Source organism: Nilaparvata lugens, chromosome 5 (assembly GCF_014356525.2).
Source record: "Nilaparvata lugens isolate BPH chromosome 5, ASM1435652v1, whole genome shotgun sequence".
NCBI classification, from domain to species: domain Eukaryota; kingdom Metazoa; phylum Arthropoda; class Insecta; order Hemiptera; family Delphacidae; genus Nilaparvata; species Nilaparvata lugens.
In genome coordinates, this window is record NC_052508.1 from 58,999,691 (window position 1) to 59,014,158 (window position 14,468).

General features: G+C 33.1%; 1 protein-coding gene across 1 annotated transcript in view; it reads left to right on the forward strand.

Annotated features, from left to right (window-relative positions):
- Positions 1 to 7,407: 7,407 nt before the first annotated feature.
- LOC111044010 (putative inorganic phosphate cotransporter) overlaps positions 7,408 to 14,468 on the forward strand; it is a 36,544-nt gene continuing 29,483 nt past the window's right edge. Inside the window, exon 1 of the mRNA XM_022329061.2 lies at positions 7,408 to 8,145. Coding sequence (XP_022184753.1) covers positions 8,103 to 8,145 — 43 coding nt within the window. The 5' untranslated portion in view covers positions 7,408 to 8,102. The remainder of the gene's footprint in view (positions 8,146 to 14,468) is intronic.

A 14,468-nucleotide genomic window follows, 5' to 3' on the forward strand; every position in this document is an offset into this window, starting at 1 on the left:
CAGCCAGCAGGCTCACTGTTCAAAGTTATGTCAGAGTGGAAGGGCTTTCACTTTACTATCTTTAGAAAACAGAATGATCCTTCACAAAGAAACGCACCAGCTAACTGGTTACGTTCTGTATAGCCTTTTTAATAAACTACAGATTGTTGTATATTGCACATTTTCATTTAGTAAATCAAAATCCCCACCTGTACATTTGTAGAAGAGCTAATTATTGGCAAAATAATTATAACTACTTTTGAAAAATATTCATTTGAATTATCTGGTATTTATCTACTTCATCTCAAAAGTAAGGTAACCTTATCTAAATTTGGGAGAGGAATAGTACAAGGTTACCTTATTTTTTCTCTCCCTATCATTTGATACTTATTGTATGAATCAATAAATATGTGATGTGATAAAATTCGACATAATTATCTGATCCAGTTTCTCACTTAGGTAGGTTCTTTTTATCTTTGAAAAAATGTTTTGGTACTACTGTATAATCCATAATTCAGCTCATATATATTTTTGGACAAAAATTGGACTTGAACTTTCAGCAATAAGAACATAACCTATTTTTTGGACATGTTATTCTATTTGGGAATAGAATAGTTTTGGGACTAAAATAGCCTGTTATTCTTTCCCAATCATATTTATATGATTTGTAATTCTATCCACAAATGAATAAATAAATAAATAATGCTCTTGCTCCAGCAATAAGAGTTGAAAGCATTTTTATGGACGAATAGAAATTATGGCTAGGCCTATGAAGATTAATTTTTCCTACCGGTGTTAAGTGTGATAAAATATTCCCCTTAGAAGAGAATTCCCAATTCCATTCAACGAACTGTATGTTCATGACTTGTTTTTGATGTCTTATACGAGTATAAATTAATATTATAGATTTTCTCTTATCCATTATAATTCCAGTTAATAAATTTAGCTCAATTTTCAGTATCGTAATTATGCCTACCAGATTAGTTTAAACTTTTACTTGTTAAGAAACATTCAACAATAGAATTCTTATCAATAGTATGAGTAAGTGTGGACTGGTTGTTATGTGAATATTGATTAGTATGTGGAAATAAATTATTCTGAACGCAAGTTGATAAATAATGCAAACATTTTGTACTAATTGAATAAAGAATTTGATCAGTTCTGAAATATGAATGATATCCTTGTTTTCATGCACTTTAACTGTGAATTATTAATATCCTACTTTTTAGATCATTTATTCAAATATGAATGATATCCTACTATTTATTTGAATATTAATGATATTCTTATATTATTGGTCTTCCGAGACTGAAGTGTTTGTAAAAAATGAACTGGAAAACGTTGATTGAAAGCGTTTTGCTAATGTGGCGTGTAAAGATTGTTGTATTGAGAGTGTAATGGCCAAGGTTGAGTCTCTCTGCTTATCGTCTAACAGCATAAAAGGCGGCTATTTATTACGATTTTTTGGTATTATTTTTCTTTTGTATTCTATGTGCCTTCTGAATAAAAGACGTCAATAAAAATAGTTTTCTACAAAAATTGCCGCATCTCTAATAAGGAAATAGCTCGATGAGTGGAGTTTCTTTTAAAGAAGGCGTATTCTTGAGCTGTATCAATTGCAGAACGAAATTTAAGAAGCTTTGATAAGCATAATCAGAGTTGTTGCCTATTGAATGCGCAATCTTGTAATTTACTATGTTAGCTGGTTGTGACTGATTACAGTACTTTCTTGTGATAAATTTCTAATCAGCTCATTCATATATGCAAACGTCTTTTCTGTCCTTTTTTTCTGTCCTTTTTTCTGTCCTCCCCCTGACACCTTTAGCATTGTTTTAAAGTGTGATTATATATTCATTACACCCATCACCTATCCTTGATCCATTAGAGTACTGTTTGACTTGAAGTAGAATACTACGTTTACACTGTATATGCAGGCAATATTTGTAAAAAGTTTTCAAAACGAAGCCAGATAAATTACTAAGCCTATATAGTTGGCGCATTGAGACAACTCAATGCAAAGAATACTGCTCTCAAATTCCTTTTAACTGTACCAATAAGTGTGATTGGAATTTATACTCAAAACCAGAGCTACGATGATATTCCTAAAATGTTTGACAAGATTTCAGATAAACACAATCTTGATGACACAACAGCAGCAAAGTTTGGCTTGTATTTGCAGTCTATTCAGCATTCAGAGTGGAATAGTGCAGCATGTTATTAAAACTTGTGTTTCAACAATGTGTCATTTTCATCGTAAATATTTTCATGCAATTTATATAGTGTAATGTGTCCATCCATTAAGCTAATTTAGTAGTAAGTAATTATTGTTGACTAATTTAGTGGAAAGTAGGCTACCGGATTGCAGTAATTACTGGTATATCGATACGATTTCGATCCAGGAATGGGTGGGAGCTAATATTTGTGGATTTCCAACTCGTTTGAGGAATTTTGGTAATGCTGAAAATTCATAACTTCACATTCAACTAGGAAAATATGACTTGTGGATTCTAGGTAGCTATGTCGTAAAAAATATAAATTTTGATCAGAAAAAAACTTAATTACGTATAAAAGGCAAGTATAGTTTGACAAATCAAAATTGCCGTCTAGATTGATCAAGTGGTCTGAAGCGTTACAATCTCCAGTGTGCTCACACCCCCTAGTACGTGGGTTCGATTCCCGCCGGTGGCATGGACGTTTGATCATCTCATCAATCATCTACGCAAACTAGGTAAACTTTCTTTACGTACTCACAGGAGAAAAAACGTGAGCATCATTCGCAATATAAAAAATAGATGATGAAATCTAGTTTATATATCTTTCCATTATAGTTAAATGTAGGGAAAATAATATGAAGTTTCGTCCCAGAAAAGTACCGTACTGTTTAAAATTATCATAAAGGTACACTCATTATCAATGTGTATTGAATTCTGTTCATGCCTCAGTTTATTTCCTCGAATTTTGCTGGCGAAATTGAGAAGGAGGAAAAGACGCAATAACCAGTTGACCTGCTCCTAGAATAATTTACTCAAACGCTCACATAAGCATGTACTTAACACGCTTACATAGCCTTTTTTCTCAATGGTAATATTAATTTCATGACCTCCTGTAATTCACAGATGGTATTTACAATTCAGACTTCTCCTCAATTTCTCCACATGGAATTCATGCTCAATGTAATAGAGTACAATAGTACGGTTACTCAGAACCTTCATTGATAAAACTAGGGAAATAGACTTCACTTATAACAAGAACCCAAGTTTATGGAAGTATGGGAGATTGTAGATCTATTATCGTTTTGAATGAAATAAGAACCATCAAACGATTGCTGGCTTGAATGAATGAGTTGATTTGACATAGAAGAAAATAAGAGAATGATGATGATTAGAAGGAGGAGGAAAAGGATGAGTAGTAGAAATAGTAGTAATGAGTAGTTAGTAGTAAGAGAGGAGGAGGAGGAAGAAGAAGAAGAAGACGAAGAAGAAGGATAAGATGAAGAAGAATAACTGGAATAGAAGAAATATAATGATTAGAAGAAAAATTCCAATAACACAAATATAGTAGACCTACCTAAAGATCATGTATGTGCATAAATTGAGTTTACTCCAGCATTTTATGTGAATTTTTTGTTAGTCATTTTTCTTATTTTAAAATATCTACTATTTAGTTACGATTTCTGAGTTTTTGAGTGCGATTCTAAGTTGATTTTACCATTAATTCATTTATGCCTTTTGACTTGTGGTGATATATTTATTACTTTAGAAAGTATATTATAATGTTTGAGTTCTAAAATGTTAAGTACTAAAGCTCTTGAGTGTTGAAATAGATATGGAGAAAATATATGAGCTATTATCATTATTCAGGATAAATTCCTGATTAATAATAGGAAAGGTAGTTAGGGAGGGGTCATTATTGAAACTAAAATAAATTTATGTGTTGAGTTATTACGGAGGGTATGAAGTAACCTGCCCTAAATATTTTTGAGTTTCGATAGTAAACCTTCTCTCTAATATAGCTACAAAGAAACAGCTCTAAAAACGTCAGATAAAGTACCTACAGTAGCAAACTAGCAAATGATTTTGAAATGAGTACTAAATCTACTTCTAGTGATTTTAAAATAAGCAGAGAAACTAATCTCATCAACCTAGGTGCGTCGTATTTCATCTTATAGCGACTTGCAAATGTGAAACCAGGATTCATCTATTTTACACTGGCCTATAGATCAATCTGTTGACTTGACCAGGTTTATCAAATTTCTGACTGATTTACTAGGAAGTCAATCATGTAGTGTCTTCATGTTAAACTGTGGCTGATGGGTGATGGAATGACAAAGTCTGGGAGAACTATAGTTTGATAACTTACGACAGTTGTTTATTACAGGTAGCCTACACCGTAGCCTACAGTGCACATTAACTAACTCACTGCAGCCTAAGATAATACTACTTATCAGGTATTGTACTAAGTTCTATAATGCAAACTTTTTTGTTTGATCTCATCCATTTTTATAATTTGACAAGTCTACGATTAAATCTAATGAAAAGGTGAATATTGATAAATATTTAACAAAATTTAATCTTTACTTAAACTTGACAGCTGTCAATTACACTGGATTTCCCTGTTTTCTTATGTAGTTTTGAACAGAGTTATCTCTAATATTTTCAAGGACCTTATTTTTGGTGTCTTGCCACCCGAACTTTTTTGAACGACTACAGTGAGATCCACGTTATAATGGCAGTGGAGAAAGATAAGAGAACAAGTTGCCGATCCTCAGTCTTTTCAATGCCTTCTATAGACGGTAGCTGATACAGGTTTATTGATGTAATATAAACTGTTTATTCTCGTTTAAAATAATCAATTATAATTTATTAAGCAAGAAATTATAATTGTTTAATAATTTCATAATTAAGATTAAATATTTTGTTAATATTCATTATTAATTCTACATTGTTAAAAGACGATCTGGCAACAGAGCAAAGCGAGAAAGAGATAGCGCTATCTGCTTTGTTGAATGATAGACAAGGATAGCAATACTATTGCTAATCAAACACTGTCATTATAACGTGGACCTCACTATAGTAGACTTACCGCCAACTATCAATCTTAATATTATGTTCAGTTCTTCAGAATCGTATGCTATATAATCCAGTATCATTCCCGAAGTTACAACCTCCATCACTCCTCCCAAGCTGAAGAATGGTTATTAATTTCTTACTCTTCAATTTGTTAAAGTTGAACTACACCAATTATTCATTCATCATCACACCTAGTAAATGTACTCAACTGGACTCATTATTTGAAAAAGAGATACTGTATTCGACGTTTTTCCAACATTCCTCTCATCCTCTGTACCGTACTTCAAGAGCTCAGCCAAAACTCAAGCCAAGAGTTCACCAACTATTTCTATTATTGTTCCCTCATCAAGGATCTTTAAGTAAGCTCTGAAATGAGTAGATAGTCTTAGATACCTCAGATGTTATTCAATATAATTACTGGTATGAAATTATAATTTGTGTTATATATAGGATAATAATAAATAGTATTATTATGATTGAAGAGACAGTTCATTAAATAACTTTTAAAAGATATATCTAAAAGTTGACATTGGATACTACGCGTCTGATGATATTCTACGATTCCGCTGAAGATTTCTCTCTTGAAGCCAATAACGATAATTATCTCAGCCAGTCCATCTTTTGTTTAGAACACTTGATTTGAATCGAGTTTTCCTAGAAGGTAAACTATTTCCTTTCCTTATATCAATTCCTTTTCAATTATTAATCGATAATTTGAACAGTTATCCTGTCCAACAAGTTTATTAACAATTACTATGATCAGAAAATGTTCATCATCTGTTCATTCGATAAAAAATACCTGATCTTGATTTACAAAAGCTCAAATGCTTAGTTTTCCGGGAAGAAAGGGTCTCTTACTTCTCGAATTTAAGTACCTCTTACCTCTTGAATATGGTCTGATTTTCCTTTTCGGGAACTGGTATCTTGTACAGAGGCTTCAATACTTGACCTTGGCCTCCACCAAACGTAGTCTACTCTAAACCTATACTGGACTCGCAAAATGCTCTATTCTAGATGCACTTTTCCTTTCAATCTATCACCACAATGTCCATAATTTTTATTATCTATTTATGATATCATACTCTTTCAAAATCAATGTATGAATTGTCAATCATGTTTATAGAGCATTTATTTGGTGTAGAAAATTCAATACTTACTTTCAGTTGGTCCAGTATAATAGTTTTCAAGAATGATTTTTTCCCCACTCCACCATTATGTTGAAGATTAGTACTCAATAATGTGTTGAAGTTTTATCGCATATAGATTTGCCAAACAAATTCAACTTTATTGTTGACTTGAGCATTATCATTTGTAGTTTTGTTGATTTTGTAGCATTCATTGAATCACATGTTTAGAAGATTTGATGATTATCAGCAGGAAGCTTGTTTAAAATGAATGAATTTGAATATTGTTTGTAGTTTGAACTTGCTTCGAAACAGTTTTTGGGAATTTTGTACAATTTCATAGGGCATTTCCTGCAATTTCGAGAGAGCTCTACTAGTCTTATCATCATTCTTTGGAAGTAATAATTGAATTCTCAAAACGATTATTGACAACATGAGCGGAATAATACTGTTGCTTATCATTCCCTAATCTTTTCATTTGTCAATATAATAAACAATCTGTCTCAATTTTTGTTAATGTACTATTATCATCATTGTATACATTTCTGAGAAAACAATTACTGTATAATATTCTTGGAAAGTATATTGGTCCAACTGGGCTACATATTAGTCAGTGTTGAGTTCTACTTGCCGCAGTTTTAATGCTATAGAATGGAATAGAATAGACTAAAATAGACTAGGATAGTCTAGAATAGACCATAATAGACTAGAATAGAATGGCTTGAATTGGTGAAGTTTGAAGTAGCAATGCATAATGTGGATAAGCAATCAATCAATGTGGATTATGAAGATATATTAAATTATTTTATCTATATCGAGTTATTATTCCAAATTCAGAACTAGTTTCGGGGTTAACCTGCAGTTTCTCTAATTCTTCAATCATTTTATTAGTCATGCATATATGAGATAAACTACTCTGAGATAAACTGATTGGGACTCATTGAATGTATTTGTTTAATATTCTTCAGTCATTAATCTTGCTATGCGTCAAATAGTGGAACCCAACAGTTGTCATATTAGTTTTTCAGATTAATAAAAACAACATACAACTCGTAGTACCCTTTTTTTAAAACATTTTAACGACTAGTTTCGGGCTACTTTGGCCATTTCGAAGTTAAAATGTAAAAATAAACAAGTTGATACTAGATAATATATTTCCTTATGTTACTTATTTTCTTAGTTACTACAAGTTTCATGTTGTTTTTATTAATTTGAATGAAGTAACCCATATAAGTTGAGTGATTCTAATTTTTCAGAGGATTTACTTCCAAATCTTAAATTTTCATCCTTTTTCATTCAGTTGTAAACTAAGTTAAGTTGTGAGTTATCACTAATATCAGTTGGTCCTTGTCATTGAACGTGATGGAATCGGATGTATTTGACCCTGCTCCAGTTTTCGAAGCCTCATCCATTCGGAAGTGAGCATCACTCATTCACGGGTTTATCTGTGGCGCTTCTCATTTTCTCCGGCTGTCGACTTGAATGAAAGAAAGCTGTTGTAGATTTCGGTTGTTGATGGAGATAGCAATCGCGCAATTACTAAGCGGTCCTTTGGAGATGTCGAAGCAGGGTCGCAAAATGCCAACCGGTATATTCACCCTAAGTTTGGAGGCCGGCGTCCTAGCGAATATATTAGGAGGATGATCGACATGCGGCCGAGCGTTAACGTTCCGCCTGCTATAAAACTAGTCGTCAGCCACCGCGTAGTTTTAGTCTGGGTCGGCATCGGCTGCTGTCAACAACATTTGCCGTCAATCCGTTGTCTGTGAATCATGTCTCAGGTCTCCTTCTCCTGCCGTGTGCTGTGAAAGACGTCACTTTCGCACTTTCGTCTTGGACTAGTTGTTCTCCTTGTTCGTCCTGTGACTGTGTCCAGTGTTGGGATATCGGTGCTCCAATTGTGTCGTGTCCGTCTTATTCTCCACTCACAATGGCTGCTACTAATTCGCTGGAGCCCTTGCCTAAAACACAAGGTGAGCACAAATTTTCATCTAGTTTGTGTGTAGTTTTCTATTAAAATCCGAGAGCTCATCCCGCCAAAATGACTTGACATATTTGAAAAATAAATAAAGTTAGGCCCACTGATGATGCTATCAATTATTCAATAATTGATCAATTACACTCCTATTTATCCATTTTCAATATCATTATCATTATCATGAAAATCGTTTTGAGACAGTGGCAAATAAATATAAATAGTTGAAAGAATGAGTCACTAAAATTGAGTTTATTAAGCTGCGTTTACACCAAAGCTATTAACAAAATGTTTATTTTTCCATCCATATAGATTATATTAGATTGAACGGAACTTGGCAAATACATATGTTCATCATGTGTATGATGAGTTATGTTCAATCTAATAGAATCTATAAGGACGGAGAAATAAACATTTTGTTAATAACTTTGGTGCAAACGTAGCTTGAAGCTATTTTCAGTGTTTTTGTGTTCAGAGTTTAGTTGGCCTACCGGAACCGTATGCAGTTAGTTGTTGGGGATGGAGTTGGAGGGACTACCTGTTGAACAGTTCTGAAATGAGATTCACTTCAAACTGTCAGCACTGGTTGAATGATAAGCGATAGTGTTACTTATAAGGAATGCTGACAGTATATAAGGTTAATCTCATTATAGACTGTTTTCCGATCTGGCTTTATCATTTCATCTTATCACAACTTTACTCAATCCATGTTTACGTTCCTAGTTTTAAACGGATTGTCTGTGAAATCATTTTTGAAGTTTTTTATCACATAAATAATATTATTCAGTGATAGGATATTGATACAGTGATGCTATTGAGTTAGACTGCTCAACGATAGCTTTGGAATCATGGATTTCTATAGTGAATAATAGTAGTGATTAGATTACCTCGATATGAACATTTTTCGAGTTCTAACCATGATAAAGTTTGAGGAATACGAATAAATCTTGATATGATATCAATTGAATTCGAGATAGACATATACATCAAAATTAATTAATTTGTTGAACATAAATCATTTTGACTTTGCTGCCTATCTACTGATGGGTTACTTATTTTTACATAAATAGTTTCATACAATCTGTGGATAGATAAAGGGATGAGGTAGATATAGGCAGAGACAAACAAATTGACGTTTATCCTTAAGCTTATCCTTTCTCTATGATATAGGTCATCCATGTTTCAGAAGAAGATACCCTTTCTTCTCTCCTTTGTTCTTTCTATTTTCTTTCCTATGCTCTTTCCTTTGTGTTTTGATATATTTCATATTACATATTTGTCACTTTAGTAACAAATATAGTGGCTATAGTAAGCCACCTCCCACGCCTGATTAGCTTTGAACTACATATATTAATTAATTAATAATGGGCACATCAAGAACATATACTCTTATAATCACAGCTCATCATCCTAAACACTAGGGTTACTATAGTCCTACAGTACTCAAAATAAGGAATGAATTGAATACAACTTGGAAAGTTTTTGTTAATCAGATATGCTATTTCCACTTGTAACCTGTACAATTACTTACATACGGTACTCATCTAAGTATAGTCAAGAACATGAAGTATACAGTATTGGATAGTAACAGACAAATAATAGTCACTACATATATCGTCACTTCGTATTCGAAACGAGCGTGGAAAATTTTATAGTCTTTGAGGATAAACAACAACAATAGTTTACTAGATATACGATGACTGATGATCGACATTGGAACGAGTAGACTTGTAGCCTCAGGGCCTAAGCTGGTACTGTACTTCGATCTTTATTTTTCTCATTGATGAACACGAAGAAAAAGTAGCTGGAGTGGACTATTTCTTTCTTACATCACTGATTATTATTCATTCATTGTTCAGCACAGAATAGAAGCGCGATTCATTACATTGATTTTCAAATTGTATAAGCTGCCCCAGGTTTAGAAATGTTATATCGGTATCCGCTCTTTTATCAGTCTCATTAATCATTATGGAGAGAAATCTCATTATATCATAGGAAACACAAAGTCGGAAGTATGTTTGTAGCTTAGTGTAGTGTCATGGTTTGCCTACCTTATACTGTTTTACACTTCACATCAAAAATCTTCTTCATTCCACAACACGGTAAGTACAAATATACAATGATAAATAATATAAAATATAAATAATGAAGTACTTAAATTAGGGTTATATATTATAAATTATGGAATGAGCCTAAGCTATTACACTATCTATTATCATAGAGAAAAAATCATGTTTTTGGACTCAGGGGACCTTGAAACGTATAGAAAACTTGAAATTAGGGTACCTTAATTTTTTGGAAAGCAATACTTTCCTAACCTATGGTAGTAGGGCAAGGAAAGTAACAATAGCGCAAGTAGATATCCCATGGTATAGGGAATTTATGTCGCAACTTTTACTGTTATCTCAAGCCGATTACTGTCGATTATTGTCAATTTTTACTGTTTTGTTGGGGTGATAGTGTATGAACGGCACAATTTGAGAGACTACCACCGTCACACAGCTGCATAGGAAAGAACTACGTGAACTATCGGCTTGGGATAACAGTAAAAGTTGCGACATAAACGCCCTATACCATGGGATATCTACTTATGCTATCGTTTCTCTATGCTATTACACTCTAAATTAAATTTTAGACCTCGATTGAGTTCTGTACTATTACTTCACTATCCTAAAGTTCAAATTCATCAGACCTCAATTCTGTACCAGAAATCACGTGTGTTAAAATCATTGAGGGGAACAGGAGAGAGAATTCAAATCGTCACTCACAATTGAGAAATGATCAGGCAAAAATGTAAAAACTAGGTTTTTATTAGTATGCATTATATTATCACATGACTGCTCTAATGATATATCACCGATTCACAATTAACTGCCTCTTCAACGTGCTATCAACTGTATTCTTTTTTAATCATGTAGGCTACATTTATCATGCTCATGTCAACAATGCATTGACTGTTCATGTGAGCGTGTCCTTGGATACTCAGCTTGCTTGCGCTTCCAATAGACTCAAACATTCTTTTGAGTTCTCTTTGGGATTTTTGCATATATTTTTTCTCCAGAGGATCAACTCTCTCTTCTTTTTATTAAGATGCGTATCGCATCAGCATTAGAAAAACCTGATTGAGAACTACTGTCCGGTTCATCGTCTCATCTTCAAGCTTTAAATCAAATTCAGCACGAGTTCCATAAAATTGCAAATAATAAAATATATTTTTTGCAAAATAGAGACTGTTGATTATCTCAGAAAAACCAGTTTAGGTCACTGATGATTTACATACCTGTAGCCTACCCATTTTTTTCAGTATTTTCATGATTCGGGGATTCGCTATTCTATTTGTGTATTTAAATCTGAGTTTTGAGAATGCCGAAGCAGTTCCAACGAGTGAGCCAGGTTTCTCCTTTTGACCTGCACATTATCAAAATCACAAATTTTCAAATATCCACTTCGGTAATCACAGGCGATTCTATTACGAAATAAAACATTATGAGTTCATTTTGTGAGGTCAGATGCCATTTCAAGTATTGCCTCTTCATCGATAGAATTGAATTAAAATATATTATCTATCTATTGCAACTAGCTGGAAAGAGACAAGGACAAATGCTATTGAACTTCAATTTTAAGAGTTTATCTTTGTTACCTATCTTTGTTAGGCTACTTATCAATGGAGAATTCAATTTCGAATTTCTATACAAATGCCTATGTTTTGATTTAATAACATCAACATACCAAATTAATCATATCAAATTAAGTCTATATACCGTATTTCAAAATTCATTCATACAACATGATAGTCTGTAGTATCTACCTGGAAATTCAACTGAGGTTGATTTGAAAGTAGGTCACGGTATAAAATGTATGTGGAAAAATTATTAGAAGAGTAAAGTATTCAGCAGAGCAATACGAATTTAATAGCTTTTAATTTAGCACTTCATAACAAGTGTCTCTTCAGAAGTTCAAATAACATGATGAGTATTAGATAATGAAGTGATTATATGGATAATGTTTTTAATTAATTGCTAAGCATACTCCTCAAAATAATTATCTTTTTGTGATGTAAAGAAAGAATCTAGAGAAGATTGATGATTTGGGGAATACGAAAATGGTAGCAATAAGTGAGAAAGAATAAGAATGATAGAAGAAGAGAACTGAAGTTGAACGAGCCAGTAATAAATCTTATCTCTCATTGAGAGAGTTTACTTCATAGTGTTCAAATGTACTGTAATGAGTGTATGTGTTATGTCATTGGGATTCAAAAGGTTTTCAAGAATTGAACCGTGATGTTTATTTTGGTTGCGATTGACGATGAAATTTGTCAATTTTATTGTTGTAATCGTTTTTTGAGTTGACTTGTTGCCATAGTTGTTACAGGCCTATGTTGCTGTTATATTGGTCTATGCAGCTATGTTGCTATTATTTTCAGGCTAAGTTTATATTGAGATCTTATAAGATAAAGTATTTGTTGAATCAAGTAATACCTCTACCTCATGTTCAGTAACAGTATTGTACTGACTCAGGTACGTGGAAGGTGTGAAATACTGTTAATAATATGAGGGTAACTTGAATTTGACGTCTTGAAAAATATTCAATGTGTAACTCTATAAGAATTTAAGAGTATATTGTTTTTATATAATATAGTCCTCTTCCCTCTACCCTCTCTCTCTGTCTCCCTCACTCTCTCTCTCTCTCTCGTAAGAGGGAGACCCACCCGGAGAGTATGAAATGTATACTATACCATACTATTTTAGTTTATAGAACGTAGAGTATAGAATAGTATACATTCTATACTTTCTGGACCCTCCACCTCAACCTTGGTCTCCCTTGTCCACTCACATCATCCACATCCATAACCAAACTGTGCACTCTCCTTCCCACATATTTCCCATCAAATTCTGTAAATGACCAGGACCTGGAACGCCTCCAAGGATTAGTGAAAACACTCATTAGAACATCTAATCCTCATTTCGTGCAACTACTCACCCAGAAGGCCAACTTTCAATGAGACTCTCATTTTAAGTTACTCATTTTCCGATTATCTTGTAACGCCGTAGCCTACAGATTTAATATATCATAGCATTCATGATCCGAATGCATCTAATTCATACCAAAATTTATTTTAAACAAACTACATGATTTTATTACATTTACATTCTCTCAACAACTCAACCATTCATCCACTACTACGCCTATAAAAACTCCACTATTAAAACACTCATTGAAATTTAGTTGTCCATTTGTCTATTGTTGAGTGTTGATACACCAAATAGAACAAATTGATACACAAAACAAACAAATCTAAACACAAAAAGCAAACAAATAAAGCGATTTTTTTGTGAAGGTTAATTGGGAGAAATCATGACAACAGATGAACAGATGAATTATTCTAATTGTTCAAGCCGATTTCCTAATAGCAGTATTTTGCACCTGCCTCAGACTATTGCTTCGCACATAACCCAATATAAGTTTTCACAACTGAAAAAATATGCAAGAAAAATGTGTAATTGTGCAAATTGTTATTGTCAATGTCACGGCAATACTTAGTCTCTTACAGTATTTTCTAAGTGGCCTCAAAAACTTGTGATTAACGTAACTGTCAATTTGCAGAATTACCTTTTGACACGCGGAGAGAAGAATAATTATCTAGTTGGTAATTATTTGTTAGTAATTTTAAATATTTATCTTTCAACCTATGGTACAAATCAGTCTAACATGAATATGCTATAAGGAAGTTTTGTGTCTAGAAGCATAGTCTGCCTGAGGTTCTTGAAACATAATTGTTATTGAAGGGAAAATTGGACAACTTTTTTTTCATTGGATTTAGATGGAAACAGTGGTCTATTTGCGAATTCAAGAGGACACAACTCATATATTTGATGGGTTGAAATTGTTTGAAAAATTATTGAGTGCTATCGAGTAAGACACCTGTTGCTTGATCAGAGAAATGACATTCTCGGTTTTAGCAGAACAGAAAACTAGCTGCAATGAACCTATGAGCGGTTTGTATGAGTCTTATCTCCCTCTCTTTCACTCTCTCCTCCTCTCTCTCTCTCTCTCTCTCTTTCTCTCACACACTCTCTCTCTCTCCGCTGTATCGCAACAAATCGAAAATATTTCGGAAACCCAGACTACATCACATAGCTCGTATTATCACAAAACACGTGATTTTCTTTTCTTTCGAACAGTACAAGTGAGCTGCACTAGTAAGATTGTAAATATTTCCTCTAATAATATACGGTATGTACTATTGACATATTACTATTGAATGTCATAATAGTTACTATTATAAAACATACGAGAGTCAGAGAGTGAAAAATTAAAATA